A 24,413-nucleotide genomic window follows, 5' to 3' on the forward strand; every position below is an offset into this window, starting at 1 on the left:
ATGTACTTTGTTTCTATCGATTAGTCACCGCATGAAGACTTGGAATTCATGGACATTTTTTAGTTTGTCGCATTCCTGTAATTTGATGACCAGCGGACCGGTAGGCAGCGTTTCCGGTAGGAGACACAAAGGAGACTCTTTGTGTCTCCTACCGGATCCTCTGCCGGTCATCAAATTAATGGCTTAGGAATGCGACAAAAACAAAAAAATGAATTCAAGTCTTCATGGGGTGACTAATCGATAGAAAAAAAGTCTTTTTGGGGGTGAACTATCCCTTTTAATGTCAAGGACCCCTTCATTGATATTTATTGCATTTGGCTGCAGACCCCATTTGACAAGATTTAGTCCCACTTTGAGAACCACTGGCCTAGATATGGGAGGTTGGGCTGATCAGCTTCTTTTATACTTGTTATATGTTTGTACGTCCCGGAAAACGACACATTTTCACAAATCTTAGTACAGTAGTACTAAGATTTTCCACTGTACAATGCTTAGTACATTGGAGCATTGGTTCTCAAAGTGGGGTCTGGGGACCCCCAGGGGTCCTTGAGGGAGTTCCAGGGGGTCCCCAGCTAAATGATGGATAGTTAGGAACCAAATGGACCCTTGTGGGTGTGTAACTCTTGAGAGTGTACAAATGGAACCAAATGGACCCGGTACACTCAGAGTTAAATAAACATTGATTTTACAATATAAATTGGGGTCCCAGAGATAGAAATGCCATTAAATGGGGGTCCGTAGCCTAAGATGCATGTCAAACTGGCGGTCCTTGAAATTAAAATGGTTGAGAATCACTGCTAGAGCTGTAAAAAATCTTCTCTTATGGGGGTCCGCGGGCTAATAAGTATCGATTTGGGGGTCCTTGACATGAAAAAGTATGGTATGGTAGTATCCTCACTTGGATACTTGTGTGCGTGCGTGCGTGCGTGCGTGCGTGCGTGCGTGCGTGCGTGCGTGCGTGCGTGCGTGCGTGCGTGCGTGCGTGTGTGTGTGTGGGGGCAGGTACGTGTGGAAGGACGTGACTGTGACGATCCATCCTTCCTCACTGTGCCTTGGAACGGAAAGCACTCAACAACATCCACGGAAACAAACAAACAACACGCACACAATCACAGGTAGCTTAGCAACAGAAGCAGGGGGGGGGGCTGTTTGTGTTTACTGTGTGTGTGTGTGTGTGTGTGTGCACGTGATGTGTGGCATTTCCTCCTCCCAAGAACACACAATCCGTATCCGGGGCCCGGTTACGTAATCGGCCAAATGGAGTGCTGGTGGTGGTGGAGGCGGGGGTAGAGGAAGGGAGAGACGAGGAGATTTGGACCATAAGGAGCCCTTCCTTCCGCTGTCCTGTGCCAGGCACACACACTCACACACACACAGGGCTGCCGGAACCTCTCCTCTCTCCTTATCTGGTTGTGTCCTCAGCGACACAGCATCTCCCGGTGACCGTGTTAGGACAGTCACCCGTGCCAACCTCTTATCTCCTTCTCCTTTGATCCGAGGATCTGATTTGGACTCGGTCGCGCGTCGACTGTCACGCCACGAAAACAGCCGATCGGCAACCCTATTTTCTTTGCAACCGGGCTTTTTTAACGTTTCTCCTCGCCTCGCTCTTCGTTCAGACGAAACCGCCTCATCGTGACAAAAAAAGCCCTCCGCCCTCGGCTTTTACGTCCCTGCCCAGCCTCCCTCCCTCTCTCTCTCTCTCTCTCTCTCTCTGTAGTCTATTTTTACTCTGCTGGCCAGCGTGTGGCTGTCTGGCTGTGGTCCAGACCAAAGCCCAGCGGTTGGCAGAGGGTTATATTGGGGACCGGCTCACCACCACCGCACACACGAGACAAACGTAGTTTTTCCAACCCCTCCCCCTCTCTCTCTCCTGTTTATTTGTATCTATATGTGACTAAGCGAGCTCCGCTGTGTCAAAAAGCTGCTAGCTCAACACTTGGGTTGAGTCAGTCCCTTTTTTCCTGAGAGCTTTTCCGTGTTTTGTGTGTGTGTGTGTGTGTGCGCGCGTTCCTTATCGGGGGCAATGGCGAGTCAGTGGTGGAAGAAGTACTCAGATATTTTACTTATTTATTATAGTATAATAATTAAAATCGGCAAAGTAACTAGTAACTGAAGTTTTCAAATAATTGCAGTGGAGTAAAAGTACAATATTTGCCTCTGAGATATAGCGGAGTAGAAGTAAAAGTACTGAAAATTGAAAATGTTCCAGTAAAGTAAAAAATACCTCAAAATTGTACTGTACTGATCAACGGCCCCTTTTTGGTTTAAACGCGGTGGTGCTTGTGACTGGCAGCGGGTTGACATGGCACTGACCCGAGACCCCCCCACCCCACCCCACCCCCGACGCCAGTGCTGTTGCCAGGGAAACAAGGGCGTCCTTAGGCGAGGTTTCTTTGATGTTTTGGTGTCAGTCAATCAGGGGGGGAATTCATTTGGAGGTGGGGGGGGGGGGGGTGCTGCTGCTACTGGCAGCTATCATCATCGCAGGGGATTTCAGACACGATGGCGTATAGAAGTGTGTCACCTGTTTTTGTAAACAGGGGTTGACAAAATGACTGATGTGGTTGTTATTGTCAGCGATGTGATCATCATGGTGTATAATATCAGGGTTCAGCTGTGTGTGTGTGTGTGTGTTTGTGTGGACTGGAGGCGGTTGAGACTTGGGTGTGCGCAGCTGGCAATTTTGTAAAGTTGGGGACTTTGATATCACCAGACTGTTCTGGGAGATGCCAACTTTACAGCCCCGGGTCTCAGTTGTACAGTGAGGACATCGACATTTTTAGGGCGGCAATTTTATGAATGGCATTTTTCAATTGTTTGACATTTTTAACCGAATATAGTCGAATATAGCTCACAATCTAACATTTTCAGTGTGTGGCACCCAAGTATAAATCAGTCATATCTCCAACCCATATACCTAACCTCTAAATGTTTAATCCTAACCGCAACCTGATTTTTTTTCTCCTAATTGTAAACCTACGGCTAAAACCATAAAAAATAACAATTTATCTTGTGAGGACCAGGAGAACTTTCCTCACAATGATGGTTTCTCAAATTCTACTACATACTTGTGGGGATATTTGATATTTGGCAGACACACACACACACACACACACACACACACACACACACACACACACACACACACACACACACACACACACACACACACACACACACAGTGTGGTTATCAGTGTTGGTCAGGCTGTCATACCTGTGACTGTCAAAACATTTGGCTTTGGTTTAAAATGTGTTGCTCAGAATGTTTCATAACGGTTAAACCAAGTATATCAGAAGGTTATCGAACCAAAATGTGTTGACTCAATCTCTCTACACTTTCTCTCCTAACCGCCGAGTGGAGCGGAGGAGTTTTGGCGATTCCTTTCATTCAACCATAAAAAACTTCCCCTGTCGAGGCAGCTAGCAGCTTTGTCATCATCGCATCCTGTTTTTGTGTGTGTGTGTTGTTGATAACACACACACAAAAAAACACGCGCCTACATTTCAAATTTCACCGGCAAGAAGTGGTGTCACAAAGTCCCAAGAAAGAAAATTTCCCGGTGACATCACAACAGAAAACACGCCCCCGGTCGGTCACCTGACCGTAACTCTAGTCCCCGGGAAGGAGGCGGGGTCAAGGCGGGGGCGGGGGGGGGGGGGGTGGTGTGGGGGGCGGGGCGGTTTTGAGGTAAGCCCTGTTCCACCACACTGACTCAGCGGGGGTTCCCCCAAAAGCCGATCTACTGCCCGAATTATACCGGTAGCTCTGTTACACACACACGCACACACACACACACACACACACACACACACACAGACACACAGACACACAGACACAGACAGAGCTCGGCACGTAAGCACATAGCTCACATAACCACATTTCATCACTTTATCTGCCAGAGTAGCAACCTGAGCTAGCATGTAGCATCCTGGTTGCAACGCTATCTATCTGTGGCCCTGCTTCATCACGCTATCTGGTTGCAGAGTGTTACACAGTTTCCCGTTCTGGACTGACTACCTTTAGTGCAGGGTTTCCCACACAATGGGTTGGGACCCATTTTTGGGTCGAGAGTAAATACCCCTTTTTAATGTAATGTTAAAAGCTTTTTTTCCTTTTTTTTTTATTAAACTTCTATTCCAGAAAATGTTAAACAAAATTATGTTTCATAATAGTTTTTGGTATAATTCCATTATTATTTATTTTTTTTGTGGGTGGGGAAAGAAATAGTAACGCAACACGTTGTGAGCTTGTTCTCCCTTTTAAATAAGGATGGTTTATTCATAATGCATTTGTTTAAGTTTGGGTCCTGGAGGCGGGGGGGGGGGTCTGAGTGTGGAGCAGTGAATGGTTTGGAACCCCTGTGCTATAGCAGTGGTTCTCAGAGTGGGGACACCCACCCAGGGGTCCTTGGGGAGGATCCCAGGGGGGGGGGGGTCCCCCAAGCTAGATGACTGGTAACTGAGAGTGTGCAAAATGGAACCAAATGGACCCCCGCCATTTGGTTCCATTTTGCACACCCCCACCATGCATCATAGGCCACAGACCCCCAGTAATGGGGGTCTGTGGCCTATGATGCATAGTAAACTGGGGGGGTCCTTGAAAAGGAGAAGGTTTGGGGACCCCTGTGCTACAGTGTGCAGCCAGCCAGGCAGGCAGCAATGTGATAGTCAGGGCCTGGAATAGACTCCTGTTTGGTCACAACAGACACATAAACACACGCCCTCCATAAAAAGTGGTAATTACAACCCTGCTCTGTGTCCCCGTTTGCACTCAACCGTCACTGCTCTCTCTCTCTCTCTCTCTCTCTCTTTCTGTCTCTTGTCTTTCTATCTCCCTCCACTGTCTCTCTCTCTCTCTCCACCCCTCTCTCTGTCTCTATCTCTCTCAATTCACTTCAGTTCAAGGGGCTTTACTGTATATACGGCAGTTTGTTTACACGGGGAAACATTTACGTTGTCAACGCAAGTGTGAAATAAAACAATCAAAACGAAGAAATGTGCAATTAAAGAGACGCGTAAACAGAACTGTCACAGCTCTCGCTCTCTCGCTCTCTCTCTCTCTGTCCTTTTTATCTCGGCTCTCAACCTCTCTCTTCTCTCTCTTCTACTCTGTGTGACCCCCTCCTCCCCCTCCTCTCTGCCACAGTTTCACGTGTGATAGTTGACTTTAGCGCGCCCGGGCCTTCCTGTGAGAATGGGATCAGCCTTGTTTATGTAGCTCCTGTGCTGTTAGAGCCGGTACAGTCAGTCTCACCATTGTCTATGTCTGTGTGTGTGTGTGAGTCAGTGAGTGAGAGAGAGGGAGCCCTCCTCTTGCTCCCATTATGTCATAGACCCCCTGCCGAACCACCCTTTCCCACCCGGGCCAACCCCCCCGCCCCCCCTGGTTTCAATACCATTCCGTACACAGGCGACAGGCGTGTCATCTCACCGAGTCAGAAGTTAGGAAAGTACGGGTGGGTAGAAGGCTGAAATGAAAAGCCTTCCATTGTCAACATGAGGGGGCACCAGCAAAGACATGTCACAAACCCCCGTCCCCATCGTTGTCATTGGCTATGCTGTCCTCCCCTTGGCTGGGGGAGTGCAGCCAGTCTGTTTCCAAGTACTATGTGCAGTTAGGAAACGGGTCATAACGTATGGTGTACATCACGGGCAGTATTGTGCTCTCTGGCTCCATATGCAGTGATTTCTTTTATAACAATAACTGACATTTCGGCTAACTTCTTCTAAATCAACAAATGGCAGTACACAGGCACTGGTGTCTTATATACGGTTGGCCAGAGAGGTTCCCAAAAGGTATAAGCCACTAGGCATACACTCGTGGGGGGCATGGACGAGCGGCGGCATGGGCTCAGCCATAGCTGAGGGCTGTGTGGAAGCATTAGCCCCGCCACTCGCTCGCTCGTTCAGCGCAGGGCTATTTAGAAGTGTCTCGTCTTCCCTCGACAGCGTTCTAACCGACATCTTTGTCATCTCTCCATGCTCTCCTCCACAGGGCTGAGGAGACCCCAGAGAGATGATCGACAGCCAAAGCTGAGACTAGACACAACTGTGAATCGATAACTTGGTGCTATTCTGAAAGGTAATTATCTGTGTGTGTGTGTGTGTGTGTGTGTGTGTGTCTGTCCCCCGGTTGCATGCGCGCCTGCAACGCAAACCTGCCAGCGCATCTTGAGGAACACTGTAACTGTCCTTCCTGACAGTTAAACGCCACTCTCCCCCCCCCCCCCCCCCCCTCCCCCACCCCCGCCAGCCTATCTCCACACAGCAGTAGTGTGTGTGTGTGTGTGTGTGTGTGTGTGTGTGTGTGTGTGTGCCACACAGCAATCGCTTCGACCAGGAAGGAGACAGAAACACACACACACACACACACACACACACACACACACACACACACACACACACACACACACAGTGGTGTATTTCTATCTAATACCAATGTGCTATAACTGTGGAACGCCCGAAAATAGCCCCATACGCGGCTTTAAATAGCCAGACAGGGAACCTGTGTGTGTGTGTGTGTGTGTGTGTGTGTGTGTAGGGGGAACAGCTCTCACGTGGCTAATAATACAGGAGCGATGACAGTGGAGCGCTGTGCTGAGCAAGACACGAGTAACACCTGATTTATATGTGGTTACGCGCCAGTGTCTCGCACCCAAAATAGCAGATCTAGATCTTGTAGATCTGGTATAATTGTAGAGCGGTGTTTCCCAAACAGTAGGTCGGACCCATTTTTTTTGTAAATATCCCTTTTTTCTGTTTCCTAAATGTTGATTAAAATTAAAATGGAATTCAAACATATTTCAAAAATAATTGAATACATGTAACGTGTTGTGAGAGCTTGTAGATCGGCTTTTTTCACTAGTTTGGGTTCTGGGGAGACATACAATTTCTCTTTATGGGTCTCGAGCTAAAAAGGTTAGGGAACCACTGTTGGAGAGCTTGTATCTCACACTGTTTTAGTGCGAGATACCATGCACGACCAAGTATAAATCGGGCTTAATAATGCATCACATTGTGTGTGTGTGTGTGTGTGTGTGTGTGTGTGTGTGGTAGTGCTGGCAGTGGGCCCTTTCATTTCCAACTCCCATTTGTTCTTGTTTTTGTTGTTTTTCTTCGAGGGGGGGGGTGTGGGCGGTGCTTTTTGAAGCCGACACCTTCTGTCTTTCTGCATGCGGGTGGGTTGTGTGATGTGTGTGTGTGTGTGTGTGTCAGGTGTTTCAGCGGGAGGGGTAGAGGGACAAATCTGTCACGCTCTTTTATGTGTGTGTTTTTTTGTTCTCCTTCTCCGACTGTTCCTTCCTTGTGTGTGTGTGTGTGAGTGGGAAGGTGTGTGGGCGTTTGATATGGCACCGTTCCTGCTCTCCTCCCTCCTCCTCCTCCCTGTCCTCTTCCAACCCCTCATCTCCTTTCCTTAATCTATCTCTCCATCCTGCTCAGACCGTCTGTCGCTCCTGCCCCCCCCCCCCTCCCCCTCTCTCTCTAGCCTGGCATAATGAGATTAAAGCCAGTGTCTCCACACAGACGCACACACACACACACACACGCGCGTATCATTGCAGGCACGTTCGATCTCTCGTGCGTTCGCTGGAGTACACGCAAACGCAGCACACTTAACTCTCGATTCACACAAACGTGCAGCTTGCACACTTGGCAGCACTATTGAAACGCGACGCGACGCTCACACACACACACACACACACACACACACACACACACACACACACACACACACACACGTGCGCACTCTTGGCAGGTGTCCAGTTCTGTCTCTGTGTCTTGTTATGTGGAGGTCTATGGTAAAGGCCCTACTGTCTTGCTATAGGTGAACTGGGCCATATGGGGCTGCTGCCTGATAATCACCATAGCCGATAGCAGGTTGGCACAACGCCGCCCTCTACTGACTGACAGACCACACAGCAGCCAGAGACAAAAGACACACACACACACCTAAGTGTGTACAGAATTCAGTTTTCTCCACATTATGGCCACTGACTGGGAGAATGGCTGTTGGGAAAAGGACAGATAGAGGGGTTCACATGGGTGTCTCTCTGTGCGGTCCCGCTTGTGAGTTCTGCTTGGCAGTGGTGTAAAGTAACTAAGTACATTTACTCAAGTAAATAAGTTGCACTCGGGTGTTGCGCTCTGAAAATAGCTGATCTACAAGCCCACAACGCGTCGCACTGCGAGCCTGCGACGCGTTGTGAGCTTGTAGATTGGCTATTTTCAGTGTAAAATCAGACATTAAGAAGCCATCACGGTCCGCCAATTTTAGCCGACTAAGTCAACTGTAGATTTAGTCGACTATAATCTTATGATATTTAGTCGACTAAAACTAGACAAAAACTAAAACATTTCAGATGACTAAAATATGACTAATATGCTGTCAAAATCAACACTGGTGCAGACTAGTCGAGTGCTCTAGTATAATTTATTTGGGTAGTCTAACACCTGAAGTGCCCAGGTATTATTCTCTCTGGTTGAAGTTGTCCCTGTTGAGCACCGACCAGCCCTTCTACCTTCAACTGGCTGAAGCATGCTGGACTTCTCTTTGTACAAAAAAACCTAAATCTTATGTTGTGTGTGTGTGTGTGTGTGTGTGTGTGTGTGTGTGTCTGTGTGTGTGTGTGTGTGTGTGTGTGTGTGTGTGTGTGTGTGTGTGTGTGTGTGTGTGTGTGACTCCAGGAAGAGTTGCTGCTACAGTGGTGGCAGCTAATGTGGATCCAAATAAAAGGAATAAAGAAATACAATGACATGGCTGGAAAAAGGGTCCGAAAGTGCCAGGGTTGAAAAGTGGTTAAATTGACACTCGTAACTTTGCAGTGTAGCTTTATTCCCTCCCCTGGCCCATATATATATATATATATATATATATATATATATGTGTGTCCACGCCCTCCCCCTCTCTGCAGTCTCTCCAGCCAGCCCCATATAATGGAGAACCCACTGGCATTTATTGACTTTTCTCCATCTCCGTCTTCCTCGCTCAACCTCCCTTAGTTCTCTTCCGTCTTCTCGCCTTAAACCCATTAAGACCGGGGGGACGCGTCTGTGTCATTTTAGATTTCTTTGGCTATTCAAAAATAGCAGATATACAAGCTCATAGCGCGGCACCGAGTGCCGCGCTACGAGCTTGTAGATCTGCTATTTTTTGGGGAAAAATGTTTTGCAAATCTTTGATTTATATATTTTTTTTATGCCGAACATTTTTAACTCAAATCTTTGCTTCTCGGGGGTCCCTGGAACAAAATGTTTTGAGATGTGGTTCCGCGGTCAAATACATATCATTTTTAGGGGTCCTTGAAATGAAAAGGTTTTGAGCACACCACTGTACCAACATAAGTTTCTTTCAGAAAACTTTTTTTAAAATCAGCCTTAGGTCTCAATGGGTTTAAGCCGCCTCAAGTTTTCATCTCTCTCTCTCTCTCTCTCTCTCTCTCCTCCAGCCTGTGGACAGGCTTTCGTGTCTTGGGTGCTGAAGACTTCAGAGGGTGCAGACCGTGTCGGTGTAGTGAGGCCTCCTCTGTCCTGCAGTGGAGGGCTTCACACACACAGCTAGGCTGGTGAGTACGCTTCACACACACGCACACGCACACGCACACGCACAAGCACACGCACACATAGCCTGGTTCCAGACTAATCTGCCATTGCAAAGAAAAATTGCCCTTGGCAGATTGAGTCTGGCCCCTGTCAATAGAGATTGTAAATCTCTCCCTCCGAAGTTGTGAGGGACCAATCAGAGCCCAGTATGCAAATATGGGGCGGGTTTATCACAATTTTTTGAATTTGCCCCTCGGAATGGCAGGTTCCACACAGAGATTCCAGAGTAATATCTACTCAGTGATATTAGTCTGGCCATGCCAGGCTAACACACACAGCCTTCTAAACCAGTAGATCTCAATTTTTTTTGTGCCAAAGACCCCCCAAAATTATATATATTTGGCTGCGGACCCCCAGCTGAAAAATATTTTGTGGCAGGGACCCCCAGAAGAGAATGTCTGTTAAAAAAAATATATATATATTCAATTTTTTTTCAAACACTTTCAAGACTTTAAAAAAAAAATGTTTGAAAATAGCAGATGTACAAGTGACGCGCTGTGAGCTTGTATATCTGCTATTTTTAAATAGCCACTAGGGGTGTGCCGATACAGTAATTTCATGAAACGATACGATAAGATATTGGGCTCACAACATCGATACGATATCGTTATTCAGACATATATGGCACTTTTTTATTATGAAAATATATGGGGGGGGGGGGGAGCAAATGCAAACAAATATTTCTGTTTTGCATTATTCAGACATGCAAACTTGTAGCTTTTCAGCTACAATAGCCGTTTTGAATCCACATAGGGCAATAGTGTGACACCTGACCCGGCGATATATCGCGGGACGATATATTGCCACACCCCTAATAGCCACAGTAACACATTTTGTTGGGGACCCCCTGGAACCCCTCCAAGGACCCCTGGGACCCCACTTTGAGAACCACTGTTCTAACGTCCCCATGCCACTTCCCCCAAAAATCTGTTAAAGCTGCCATCTGTACACTTTCATGTCCTACCCGGGATTCGAACCCGGGTCCCCCCCTTCATGAGCACCATGCTGTTTTGCGAGGCGTTTTTTTTTTTTATGTTTGCACCTATAGCAACGTGTCACAGTATGAGCACCCCTTTAAAGGTAGGGTAAGTGTTAAGTAGCTCTTATCTTCTCATAGTACTCATTGCTACAGAGTGTTTGTTCAGTAACAGGGGTCTCCCTGTTTACCCCCCCAGCTCTTTGGTAAACAGAAAATCCATTTTCAGGTCTGGATACCACTTTTATCCAATCAGGAGAGAGAACTCACACAGGATACAGATTAAACAAGTGAAATTGAAAGTGATGACACAAATAGATGAGCAGAAAAAAATTGGAACTGGAATTCTGTCAAATTGAAGCTGATGAATGGGTACTCTCTCTTGATTGGCTGATTTTTCAATACTTTTCTTTTTTTTGTTGAAAGATTGTGAAAATGTGTGCAAGTCTTTGAATATATATATTCTTTTAAAGCGGACATTTTTAACTCAAATATTTGCTTCTGGGGGGGGTCCCTGGAACAAAAAAAATGAGATGGGGGTCCGCGGCCAAATACATGACATGACAAGTGATAAAGCAACATTTAGAAAACATTTAAAAAAACTGTTAAGACATTTAGACATTTTGTAGAGTGGGCCTCAGGTCTTTAATGGGTTAAGTGTGTGTGTCTCCTCCTCTCCTCCCTGTAGGCTGGATGCATCACGCGGTGGAGCAGTTTGGCGGGCGTGGCACACGGGAGTCTTTCCCCCTGGACGGACCCAGCAGGGTACAATGGGCCCGCGCCTGGCCCCCCCCAACCACCAGGTTTGTCCCCATGACAACACAACATAAACGTTCACATCATTCAACATACCACACCGAAAACTGTTGTGGGAGGGTTCGACAGTGACAGTATATTTGCATATATTTATATATGTATATATATATATTGAGTACAGCACCCCAGTACGCTAAATTTGACAGTGTTTTTATGCAAGTGTACAATTAACACTGCTGTTGGGTGAATGAAAGGGATAAATGTTCCAACTAAATGTGTGTTCTGTCTCTTGTCCAGGTGTTCACCTGGAATGAGCCCGGTCATCTCCCACTCCCACCTACCTCTGAACCATCCCAGTAGATATGTTAATAATGGGTAAGTCCATGGCGACATAGTAGTATCAGTAGAACATGAGCATTTCGTTGTCTTTGCACTTAACTCATTCAGTGCCTGACTTATTTCTGGCAGTTTGGCTCCGAGTGCCAGAGCCAAAATTCATTGTAAAAAAAGAGTGCTTAGGAGCCGAGATACAGCCTTTTTCAGTAAGAAGTTAAACAAGAAGTGAATGGAGCAGAACATTTTCAAATCATGATATCTTGGGTTCTGAACATATATATATTTTTTGGACGTCTTAGACGTCCAGTGGCACAGGGCTTATGATACAATGGACGTCTTAGACGTCGAGTGGCACTGAATGAGTTAAGATGTAGGCGTTTAGGCTTATAGCTGAACAAATCTCGTCTTTTCTTTTGACCCATCCAGACCCATGCAGATGCGAGGAGGAGGGGCCGAGAAGCTGGACCTCCCTCCGGTCATGCTGTCGGGCCTGCCCAGGGACCAGCTGAGACCCCCGCCCCATCACCCCACCCATCCTCCCCCGGCCCCCCACAGGTGGGAGCAGCAGCAGCAGGGCCAGCTGTACGAGTCCCACCCGCCGCCGCCTCAAGGACCCTCGTCCATGGCCCTGCCCAACGAACACGCACTCCGGCTCCACAGCAGCAGCGGCGGCGGCTACGTGGGCAGCGCCGGCCCCGCGCCCAACTCCCACCTGGCCCCTGGCAGACACAGCCACCTGCTGAAGGTGAGCTTGAAGTGCTGTTGACTTCCATTGCTTGAGTCCCGTTATGAAATACTTTTGAAAAACACACACCTAGGACTAGGTGTGTGAAAATTTCATGTCACGATTATCGTGACCAAAATAATTGCGATATTATCGTGATTAGCAAAATATGCTTAAAACTCTCGTTAACCACTTGAACCCCAGCATCCATCGTCTGGGGTGGAACATTTGGCAAAAATAGCAGATCTACAAGCTCACAACGCGTCACGATGTGTTGTGAGCTTGTAGATCTGCTTTTTTTGGCAAAGAGATTTAGCGAGTGAAAAAATGGCTGTATCAAGTACGGTACGTTCTTTACAGGTGCGTTTTACCAAATTGCAGAGGGTTTAAGTGGTACCGGAAATGGAGCTCGGCAAAGGTGAATTGATCCCAGTGTATGGCGGAGGATAATTTCACAATAAATTTAAATCTCTGCGATACGATATCACGATAAACGATAATGGCGATTATCGTCCCATCCCTACCTAGGACGGCATGTATCGGTGTCGCTGCGCCAAAGTCTTGTTTACAATATTCAGCGCACCGCTCCATGGATGCATTACCCTTCTTCATTTAGTGGGAAGGTAAAGCGGGCGCTCATTTTCCTCCCTGTGTATGTGCAAGGTTTTTTATTTACAAATCACTTTAAAACAAGGCAGATACCGTGACTTGTGCCGTTCGGTACCTTCCATGCATTTGCTCAGCAACTTCCTTGTTTGTGCAGGAAGACTACTTTCTTGTACAAACGATTCTCGTTGTGAAATATCAAAAAATAGTTTTATTTGAGATATATGTTTATGATTTTCATGTTGCCATATCTGGTCACCGTTTTATAAGCCATGGTTTACCGTGCTGTTAGAATAGCTGAAGGGGTTGAATCGTTTGGGAACCAATGATTCCCGAATCCCGGGCAACGTGTCCCATAGGTCAGGAGACCATACCCTGTTTCCTTAGCGTGAGGCAGCTTGATGTACAAGTAGTACACCCACTGGATATGAGGCTAATATGTCACAGGGACTTGCCCTCAATCCAACCCATGATGCTGAGTGCCAAGCAGGGAGGCTTTGGGTGCCATAACTACCATTCTTTCATAGTCTTTGACCTCCCAATCTCAGGGTGGAGAGACTCTTAACCACAAGACCACTGAGCTGGTTAAAAATCTCAACGGTAAAACCACAGCTTATTGCTTTAACCTGCAGTAAAGTGCAATTAACCTTTTTTTATTGTTCTTGTCACTCACTCTGTATTCTGTTCTTATTTTCCTCGTCTTCCCTTTCTCTGTTTCTGCATCAGTTCGGGGGTCCCCAGGAGCAGCACCCCCCCAGAGGCGCCCCATCACTAGGGGAGGAGATGTGGGCTCAGGTGCAACAGGTAAAGCCCTCACTAATTGGCTACGCTCATGTTTCACCACGCATACAAACAAAGGTATTGCCATACTGATTGTCACTCCTGCTACGGCGGGCAAGCTGACAGGTTTGTTTCAACGATAATGCATTCAGGGCTGCGACTATCCATTATTTTATAGCGATTATTCTATCGATTCATTTGCGATTAATCGAAGACTCGAGACACGAATCGATTAACCGCTTGAGCGTTATATTATACTTGATCGCGCAACGGTGTCGTTTATAGTCTTTCACGTCTTTTTTTGTTTAGTATTTACATTTTTTGGAAACTTTTCACCTAAGACTTACCCAAAATTGGGATCGATAATAATTAATTATTTTATTGATTGTCTATCGATAAGTTAGATACTTAACTGTTGCAGCCCTAATATGCATTCAATATGAACTCGACGTCTCAGTGCGCACCTGCGTTTCCACTGAATCTTTTAACATTTTTGCTCCGTTCTTCCATCAGCAGCAGAGGAGCAGCTACCAGGGGAAGATGCTCGTCGGTCAGCTGAAGAGGCCGGCGCCTCCACTGGGAGAGCACTCGGTCATCCAGCACACCCCGGCCCCCTCCCTGCACCCCCCGCCGTCCCGCCCCGGCCCTGAAGACTGCCCCAGCCCCAAGAGGCAGAGGAGCTCTGATCAGGTGAGGAACAGAGACTGTTGGCTCACAAAACATTTTCAAATGCTTCCGCCCAAGCGCTTCCGTCTGTGCAACAGAAGCACTGAAAATGAGAAGGGAGCAAAGCAGATTGCAACGTTTCCTGGTGACGAGTACAGGAACGATCTAATGTTGTTGTTGAGCTATGTTCACACTTCCAAATCCGATTTGTGGCCCATCCTGATTGGAATCAGATTGCTTAAGAAACATGTAAACAGAGTTTTGTGTATCAAAGCTGATTTCTAATTATGTGTCCCGGTCTGGATACTTGGACACCGAAGCCTGATTTATGCTGTCACATGACGGTGTCGCTCGTCAAAAAACAGCCGACCTACACGCGTTGTGAGCTTGTAGATCGGCTACTTTCGGCGATGTCTGGATACACAAATCCGATCGAGTCACTTGCAAATAACGGTGTGGGACAGTCAGCCCTAAAGATCGGATTTGAGAAACAAATGGGATTTGCCTGCAGTCTGAACAAAGCCTTGGTGTGTGTGTGGGCTCTTGTGATCCTGCAGTAGTTTAAGTCTTGTGTTGTTTCTTCCGTGGCCCAGGTACCCCACCCAGGGCTGCAGCGGTTCTCTGCCCCAGGCCAGGCTCCCGGTCCTCAGCAGCTGCATTATCCTACTCCTAAACCAGCCTTCTGGAACCCTCTCCAAAAGGTCAGCCCTCCCTGGGCCCCACAGCCCACTGACCGCAAGAACCTAGTGCCACAGGAGTTCCAGGTCCGCGCCGTAAGACAATGCTGCTACGTTTACAGCCAAAACACATGGATGAGATTAACCACTTGAACCCCAGCATCCATATGGGGGGACATTAGCCCAAAATAGCAGATCTACAGCGCGTTTTGAGCTTGTAGATCGGCTATTTTTGGCTACGATATTTAGTGTAGATGGGGGGGGAAAAGCTGTCCAAGTAAAGAGACCATTCATGTCCAGTTTACTAAGTTTAGAGGGTTTAAATGGTTAAAGTGCTGTCTTGGAAAGTTGTTGGTTGCCCCAAGCGATAGCTAATATTTTCTGTTCTGTACATTAGTTCATTACTTTCCTTTTTTTCTCTTTACCTTTATTTATACAGCTGAAATCGCATTGAGATACAAGACCTCTTTTACGAGGGAGCCCTGTTCAGGGTAGCAGCAGACAGTACAGAAAGTTACAACTTATAAAACAAAAGAAAATAACCCTGAACATTCGCTGTGGAGGAAATTATATTGTCAGGATTGTTTAAGCGAAATTACACTTTGGTAGAGGTTTTAATGTAACTCCAAATATTGGCTAGATATCTTCCATAGTTCCTCTGTTTTTATTAGAAATGAATAATCCAAAATATAGTAGTCTCCTCATTGACTTCCATTGCATAGTGAAACAGGTCTCAAAGTCACTCTTTTAGCACAAAGTGGATTCTGACAACGTATAACATTATGAAACCTGACACCTGTTTTACCCCCCCACCCCTCACAGGACCCCACCAAACAAGGCATGAGCAGCGGCTACGCCCACAACAAGGCCTCTCCTCCCACCTCCACGCCGTCACCCACCTCCTCTCCCGGAGGAGGAGGCGGCTACGCCCAGGGATGTGGCGGCGGTGCCCCCCTGTCCCACAACAAGGCTGCATTCCAACCTCAGGCTGCAAACCAGCAATCCCCAAACTCCTCCTCCTCCTCCTCCTCGTACCCCCACCACCACTTCGGCGGCGGCGGCGGCTCCTCCAACAAACCCACCCCGGCCTCCTCCTCGGCTCGCCCCCTGGCCACGGAGCAGCACCGCGGTGGCGCTCAACTCCAAAGGGGCCCCCATCCTCCCCCTCCTTCTTCTTCTTCCGGCGGGTTTCGGGGGACCGGCAGCCAACAGGCGAGTCCCTGTCACCCTCCTCCTCCTCCGTCTACTCCGACCAGGGGGGACCAACACCCTCAGCACCCCCAGTCATCACCAGCAAACTCCCCTGCTGCCGGCAGTAGCTGCAGCAGCGGCGTGCCTTACAGTAGCCACTTCCAGCCTCACCCAGGGCTGGGGCACCACCAGGGCCCTCCTCCTCCTCCTCCTCCTCCTCCTCCTCCTGCCAGCAACACCGCAGTACCTCAGCAACAACAGCACAGCAGCTCCCATGTGGCCTGGAGACTCCCTGGCGGCAGACCCAGTGCTCACTGCCTGGTGAGTGTGCAGACAGAGCACTGCACTACCAGCTCACACAGTACACACAATCTAGGGCTGGGCAATTAACCGACAAAACCGATATTTAGAACCAGGGGCGTAGCCACGGGTGGGCCTGGGTGGGCCGCATAGAAAGCTGGCCCACCCAATAGATTTTTTTTATATACATTTATTTTTCATTATAAATCGGTAAAATCAGGCAAAGATGAGAATTAAATAACATAACCTTAACCCTAAAACCGAAATAAAGTAACAAAAAAACTGGAAAAAAGTAACAAAATCCGCCAAAAACACTTAGCCTATACTAGCGTTCTGGCTACGCCACTGTTGAGAACCAATGAATCTTGCTATTGTAATCACATTTCTTATATCAACGAATCAACACGGATGAAGTCTAAAAGATTTTTCATAATTGACTAAATCGAATAGTCTGATTAACTGCTTTTTTTGTATTATACTTCGTTGTACGATGGTGCCATACAAAAATTGTGAAAATAGAGCATCTATGTAGAAGCTCACAACGTGCTGTGAGTTTATTACAGATCTGCTATTTTCATCGTTTAAAAAAAAAATCGTTCATTACTCGTTATCAAGTAATAATAAGTAATAATCGAGGTTTCTACCGGACTGCAACAATATGCAGGGTTCATCGCCATGCTGGCTTGTGGTAGACATTTTTGTAAAAATGTAATTTTTGCCATGGACATACAAAATGAGCAGACAATAATATTACCAGAAACACATAAAGAGCTAGCCCATAACAGGTCTGTCACTCTGAGAGTGTACAAATGGAACCAAATGGACCCTTACGGGTCCATTTGGTTCCATTTGTACACTCAGAGTTAAGGGGTTCCTTGCAAATAAAACATTTGAGAACCGCTAGTACTAGTTGGACTCCTAATGTGCCATAGTGTCATAGTACGTACATCAGTGTCATACATACTGTGAAGAAAACCTGGAGACTTGACATTCAGTAATTGGGTCTTTATGATCAAAATAAGAACACTATAACGTTATGTAAAAAATCTAATCAAACATTTTGCCATGGACAAGACCAAGTCTTTGCCACGGACACATTTGTCTGTCTACGGACATATCGATGACCCCTGACGATTATGTTATAGTGCAGCGATTGAAGTCAGTGCACTGAAGTGTTTATCTCGTTTTCCCAAACAGGAGCCAGGCCTCTACAGACATCCAGGGCTGTTACCTCAGGGCCAGCAGAGCCAGAATCAGGTTGCGGAGAGCCGGGCTCCTCCAGTCCACTCCCAGCACCACCACCACCACCAACAACAACACCACCACCAAGTCAGCCCCCCGCTGGTCCCAATGAACCCCACCCGTACCCCAGTTATCACCCCCAACCTTCCTGCCTCCCAGGCTCCTTGCACCGTCAACCGCTATGCCAGCAGCAGCAGCAGCGCTAGTGGGGCTAAAACTGGAGTCTCCACTGTGAGCGTGGCGCCCCCTCTTGGCTGCTCGGTGAATAGCGCCCATCTCAACAAGGACGGCTGGCAGAGAGCGTCCTCTGTGGCCCCCGCGTCTCAGCTGGACGCTCTGCTGCAGCAAGGCTATCAGGTAAGGGCCTGCAACCATCCATGATCTCAGTGTTGTTGTTATGTCATTATTCTATCCATCACTTTTTCGATTAACCCATTAAGACCTGGAACTGTGTCATTTTTAGATTAGAGCTAAAAAGCATTATTTTACACTTAGGGCTATTCAAAAATAGCAGATATACAAGCTCATAGCGCGGCACCGAGTGCCGCGCTACGAGCTTGTAGATCTGCTATTTTTGAAAAATTGTGAAAATGTGTGCAAATCTTTGAATATATATATATTTTTAAAGTGAACATTTGTAACTCAAATCTTTGCTTCTGGGGGTCCCTGGAACAAAATATTTTGATGGGGGTCCGCGGCCAAATACATATAATTTTGGGGGTCATGACATGAAAAAGATTGAGAACCACTGATATAGTAACGTTTTTTCAGAAAACTGTTGAGATTTAGTAGACATGTACAATCGGCTTCAGGTCTCAATGGGTTAAAGGGATAGTTACTACTAAAAGTTCATACTTTTTTTCCTATCGATTAGTCACCCCCGTGGAGACTAGAATTCATGGATATGTTTTGTTTTTGTCGCATTCCTAAGCCAATCATTTCATGACCAGCGGTTCCGCTAGGCGACACAAAGGGAGAGAGTCTTGGTGTCTCCTACCGGAACCGCTGACGGTCATCAAATTATTGGCTTAGTAATGCGACAAAAGCAAAAACAAAATCCATGAATTCAAGTCTCCATGGGGTGAGTAATCGATAGAAAAATAATCATTTTGGGGGTGAACTATCCCTTTTAACTGATTCACTGCCAATCGCGTAGATCTACGTGAACTAATTTTTTTTTTTTTTTTTTTTTTCAATTTGACCCAAATACCAAGGAGATATGATTTTTCTAGACTCCTATCCACTTCCTTGTTAACTTAAAACTGAAAAATTCTGTATCTCGGCTCCTGAGTACTTTGTTTTTGTCTGGCTAAAAAAAATATGAAAATACCTCTGGCAGTTAATGGGTTAATAAAATTTATTGAGAAGCCCTTTTTTTTATATGTCGATGAATCCAACGTGAAAAGATAATAGATTTTTTCAATAAATAACTCCTACAACATATGCCATTTAAAAAAAAAAAGGAAATTTGAAAGAAAAAAAAATGAAAATAATGTTGTATTCAAGTCGCTTAAAATGGATTAGTTGGATTAACTCTTGCCACCTTTTCCTATCAGGGAGCCCCAGCAGGCACTGCCCACCACCCTCCTCCCCGACTGGCACCGCCGGCAAAACCTCAGCAGCAGGGACCCACCAACCACCACCCCGCCGGGTCCAACCAGTCGTTTCCCAGGACGACGTCGTCGCACTACGGCCGGGGAGCGGCGACGGGCGGCGAGCGCCCCCCTCCTCCCGCCGCGCCGCCGCCCGCTTCCTTGTTCTCCTCAGGGCACCACCAGAGGGCGGGGGGGGAGAGCGTGATCACCACCAGTCGAGTCGCCAACTCTCTCCCGACCGCCAGGCCTCCCGCCGGCACGTGTTGTCCCACGCTGACGGCGGCGTCTCATCACCACCACGCCGGCGTCGTCTCGGCCTCGCAGCCGCCCTGCCTCAACCCCACCTCCTTGATGTCCAGATCGGGCCACCACCAGGTAAAAGTCGCAATTGTTGCACCAGTGGTTCTCAAAGTGGGGTCTGGGTACCCCCAGTGGTCCTTGGGGGTTCCAGGGGGTCCCCAGCAAAAATGTGTTAACCCATTAAGACCTGAGGCGATTCTTAAAAATGTTTTCCAAATCCTAACAGTTTTTTGAAAAAAAAAAAAAAAAAAAAATCAAGATCTTTCAAAAATAGCAGATCTACAAGCTCATAGCGCGGCACTCGGTGCCGCGCTATGAGCTTGTATATCTGCTATTTTTGAATAGCCAATGAAATCTAAAGTGACACAGATGCGTTCCAGGTCTTAATGGGTTAATATAGTGTCACAATCATTTTAACAACTTTAACCATATTTTATAGTTTGGCTATTCAAAAATAGCAGCTATTTTTTTGTATCTTTGAATTTATATATTTTTCATTTCACATTCGTAACTCAAATCTTTGCTTCTGGGGGTCCCTGGAACAAAATATTTGACAAATGTTCGCTTTAGAAATATATATATTTGCACACAATTTTCACGATAAAAAAATAATAATAGCAGATCTACAAGCTCATTGCCGCGCTGTGAGCTTGTAGATCTGCTATTTTTGAATAGCCAAAGAAATCTAAAAATGACAAAGACCAATGACAAAAACTTTCCAACTTTTCCTTTTCCTTTTTTCAATATGGGTTATATTGTTATTCTCAAGTATTTGTACGACAATTAATGGTTCAACTTTCCCCTGACCGTGACAGCCCTACCACATGGCCGGATCCTCCTCGGCCCAGGCTGCCTCCCGCGGCCAGCCGCCCGCGCCTCCCCCCGGCCCCCCGACGGCCCCCATCTCCCAGCAGACCACCGTGGACGCGCTGGACAAACTGGACGCCGAGCTGCAGGGCCACATGCAGGCCGAGGAGCGCAGGAAGAGGGAGCGAGAGGAGGAGGAGGAGGAGAGGAAACGCAGGGAGGAGGAGCGGAGGAGGCGCAGGGAGTGGGACCGCCAGCAGGAGGAGCAGCGCAAGAAGAAGGAGCTGGAGAAGAAGGAGCAGGAGAGGAAGAAGAGGGAGCACGAGGAGGAGAGGAAGAGGAGAGAGTGGGAGAGGCAAGAGGAGGAGCGGAAGAGGCGAGAGTGGGAGAAGCAGGAGGCGGAGAAGAAGAGGAGAGAGTGGGAGAGGCAGGAGGAGGAGAAGAAAAGGAGAGAGTGGGAGAAGCAGGAGGCGGAGAAGAAGAGGAGAGAGTGGGAGAGGCAAGAGGAGGAGAAGAAGAGGAGAGAGTGGGAGAGGCAAGAGGAGGAGAAGAGGCGAGAGTGGGAGAGGCAAGACGAGGAGCGGAAGAGGAGAGAGTGGGAGAGGCAAGAGGAGGAGCGGAAAAGGGAGGAAAAGAAGCAACAGGAGAGAAAAGAGGAGGAGAGGAGGTGGCGGATGGAGAGGATGAAAGAGGAGCTGAGCAGCGTTAAAGGCAAAGAGCAGACCGCTATCGAGAGTCTGGAGAGACTGCTCTCTGGCGACTCGCTCACCTCCCCACCTCCCCCTCGCCTCTCCTCCATCTGCACTACTACTACTTCAGGCCCTCCTCCTCCTCCTCCGCCCCCCGCCTCTACCCAGGCCTCGCCGCCTTACCCCTGGCTGAGCCGCGGCGGCGTACCGCCGTGTCCTCCGGGCCCTGCGCTCGCCGCCCCCGTGGAGAGGCTGCGTCCGCCCCCTCTCACGCCCCAGACGGAGTACGCCAGAGAGAAGCAGAGGCAGAGAGAGATGTGGGGCAACGTCGGCGGCAGCAGCACGGCGGCGGCGGCCCAGAGTCCACCATCCACACACAATACCTCAGGGATGAACCAGCAGGCGTACAACGGCGCCCAGCCCCACAGGCCCTACGCAATGCAACACGCACCGTCGCCATCCAAAGACGGGGACAGAGACCATGGCGGCCCGCGGCAGCAGACCCCGGGGCGTCTCGTCGGCGCTCTCCCGGCGCCGACGCTGAGGGAACCCCCCAAGTTGTACCAGGCTTTCCCGAGGGATGCGCTGCACAAGCGGATGCCCGGTGGCGGGCTGAGCAGCCTGGGCGGCAGCTGTAGCGGGGAGTCTGACAGCGCTCAGTTCGAGGAGGAACCCTCGGAGATGACGACGCTGCTCCCCGACGGTCTGGCGAACATCATGGCGATGCTGGACGAGTCCATCAAGAAAGAGGAGGAGATGTATTCCGGCACTAAGGGGTCCCTCGACCCGTTCCCCCCTAGCATCCCGCCCGTCAAGAACTATCTGTGTGCCCCGGACCTCATCCCGGCGCCCAAGCACCACCAGCCTAACCAGGAGGAGTTTGGATCCAATCCCCACGCTAGTCCTCCCGTGCTCAGCCGCCAAGGCTCCCTGGCGTCCCCTTGCAGCCGGACGTCGTCTCTCAACGAGGACGACGACGATTGCCTCAAGGTTTCTCCAAACATCCACATCAACCCTAGACACTGCATGGACACGGGAATGGGATCCGCCAACACCAATTACCGCCACTGTGATCTGGCGAAGCTCTACGGCCTCACTGATCTGGCCAAAAGCGAAGCCGACGAAGAGGAGGACGAATACTATTCCGAGACCCCCTCCTGCTCCCCGCCGCCTCAAAGACCCCACCTGCACCAGACGGGAATGAGCAGCATATTCAAGTCCCAGACTACCGTCCCGGAGAGCCAGAAGTACGCTTACAGAGGCGGGCCTTTCGGAAGGCCCCCTGCCTCCGCACTGCTTGGGGTCAAATATTCCTCGTCGCTCTCGTTGGGTCCCGACATCTGTCGCCAGCAGCAGAGCACCTCCCCCACCTCCGAGTCCGCCGGTCACCCGGGATTCAGTCCGGCTCTTCCGCCTCCGAAGCCTTCTCCCTCTCCCGTGTCGGATCACAAGATAGTGAAGGTGGAGGAATCTGACATCTGGGAGGAGCACAAGGCTGTGAAGGTGGAGGAAGTTGACATCTGGAGGGACAGTAGAGAAACGGAGAGATGGTTAGGGTTTGGTAAAGAAGAACACTTCCCCTCCATAGAGCCTAATAAGATGGAGATGAAGGAGGAACAGAAGCTGACCACCATCTCCGAGTCTTCGCTCGCCGAGCTGGGCAGAATCTGCGAGATCAACCTCGGTCAGCTCTCCGACAAGAGCTCCACGGACGAATCCAAAGCCCACATCAGGCAGCAGGACAGACACGAGACGGAGAGAGGGCAGGAACGGGACAGAGAGAGGGACAGAGACGGGGAGAAGGACAAGAGGAGAAAGCATGGCCACGGCCACAGCAGCAGCAAGAAGCACGAAGAGAGGAAGGAGAGGAAGAAAAAGCACAGGGAAAAGAGGGAAGAGAGTTCCACCTTCTCCTCGTCCTCCTCCAACTCCTCGGGCTCCAGCCACAAGCGGCACAAGGAGGGCAAGAGCCACAAGGAGAAGAAAGACCGCAGGATCCTCGGCGACCTCGACCTCCAGTGCAAGGAGGCGCGAGAGAAGGACCGCGCTCGTTCGGACTCGGAGAAAAGGAAGCGAAAGGAGGCGTCTGGCGCCGGATCAGCCAGTGAAGGGGAGCATGCCGAATGGGCTTCCAGGACCTCCGGAGGAAAAAATGACAAAGAGTCACCTAGTTCCTCGCTAGTCTCCACAGACTTATTGAAGCTGAGGGCACTGTCGGACGGCCCGCCTAAGGAGCTGAAGATCCGCCTGATCAAAGTGGAGAGCGGGGACCGGGAAACGTTCATCGCCTCAGAGGTCGAGGAGAAGAGAATCCCACTGGAGGAGATAAACATTAAGAACGATGCCAAGGACATCATCAGGTCCTGCAAGTAAGTAGGAGTGTATTAATAACCAAGGTTATTGTAGTTTTGCATTTTTTATTAGTTTCGTTTTTAAAGTAGGTTTGCTAGTTTGAATCTTTTTTTTTTAAGGCTTAGTTTTAATTTAGTTTCAGAGGTGATATTGAAAAAGGTCAGAAAAAGAATATTGTGATTTAAAAACTCAACAAAACAAACAATACAATACAATACAATTTCATATCCACCCAAAATACTAGACATAATATGGACATTTTCTCATTAGTTTCATTAAATTTTGTAAACACACACTACAGTAAGTGAGAGTTAGCTTTCCCACTGACATAATCAGTTTGTCTTGTGTCCACCTGTTGACACCTGTACCGTTGTTCCAGGGGTTCGAGGTTTAAAGGGAAGTTCAAAGAGTCCTTCCTGCTCCCAGCTTTCTCTGTCAAGCCTGACATGAGCACAGAGGTACCCCTTCCCAGGGAGAAACTCAACCCTCCCACACCCAGCATCTATGTAAGTCACTCCACCTCACAACACCATTGTACTCCTTTCCTTATGATTTTCATATTATTTGTTTTGGAAATGTACAGCTCCATGACTTGTATTGTAATGAAGGAGAAGAAACCAAATGCCACCATTATATGGGCACATTGGGCCCTCTTGTGGTGGTTTAGTGTAGTGGTTTTCAAAAGTTGGTGCAAGTCAAAATCTCAAGGCACACCTTTATTCACAGCGAACATAGCCGATCTACAAGCTACACAAATTACATTAATATACATTTAAATGTGGCTTATGATGACATGCCCCAAATATCACCAAA

General features: G+C 48.3%; 1 protein-coding gene across 7 annotated transcripts in view; it reads left to right on the top strand.

Annotated features, from left to right (window-relative positions):
- The window catches only part of kdm6ba (lysine (K)-specific demethylase 6B, a), a 137,679-nt gene that overhangs the window by 101,273 nt on the left and 11,993 nt on the right, over nucleotides 1-24,413 (top strand). For 5 of the 7 annotated variants that reach the window (XM_080451538.1, XM_080451540.1, XM_080451544.1 and 2 more), the window contains 13 exons: nucleotides 5,999-6,085; nucleotides 9,450-9,566; nucleotides 11,268-11,382; nucleotides 11,633-11,710; nucleotides 12,098-12,416; nucleotides 13,728-13,805; nucleotides 14,295-14,471; nucleotides 15,041-15,220; nucleotides 15,947-16,636; nucleotides 17,813-18,214; nucleotides 19,414-19,827; nucleotides 20,568-23,617; nucleotides 23,980-24,106. In XM_080451538.1, coding sequence (XP_080307664.1) covers nucleotides 11,273-11,382; nucleotides 11,633-11,710; nucleotides 12,098-12,416; nucleotides 13,728-13,805; nucleotides 14,295-14,471; nucleotides 15,041-15,220; nucleotides 15,947-16,636; nucleotides 17,813-18,214; nucleotides 19,414-19,827; nucleotides 20,568-23,617; nucleotides 23,980-24,106 — 5,625 coding nt within the window. In that variant the 5' untranslated portion in view covers nucleotides 5,999-6,085; nucleotides 9,450-9,566; nucleotides 11,268-11,272. The remainder of the gene's footprint in view (nucleotides 1-5,998; nucleotides 6,086-9,449; nucleotides 9,567-11,267; nucleotides 11,383-11,632; nucleotides 11,711-12,097; nucleotides 12,417-13,727; nucleotides 13,806-14,294; nucleotides 14,472-15,040; nucleotides 15,221-15,946; nucleotides 16,637-17,812; nucleotides 18,215-19,413; nucleotides 19,828-20,567; nucleotides 23,618-23,979; nucleotides 24,107-24,413) is intronic. The other 2 variants (XM_080451543.1, XM_080451542.1) reach the window with 2 other exon arrangements.

The sequence above is a fragment of the Gymnoscopelus braueri genome (genome assembly GCF_963280865.1).
Source record: "Gymnoscopelus braueri genome assembly, chromosome: 15".
NCBI classification, from domain to species: domain Eukaryota; kingdom Metazoa; phylum Chordata; class Actinopteri; order Myctophiformes; family Myctophidae; genus Gymnoscopelus; species Gymnoscopelus braueri.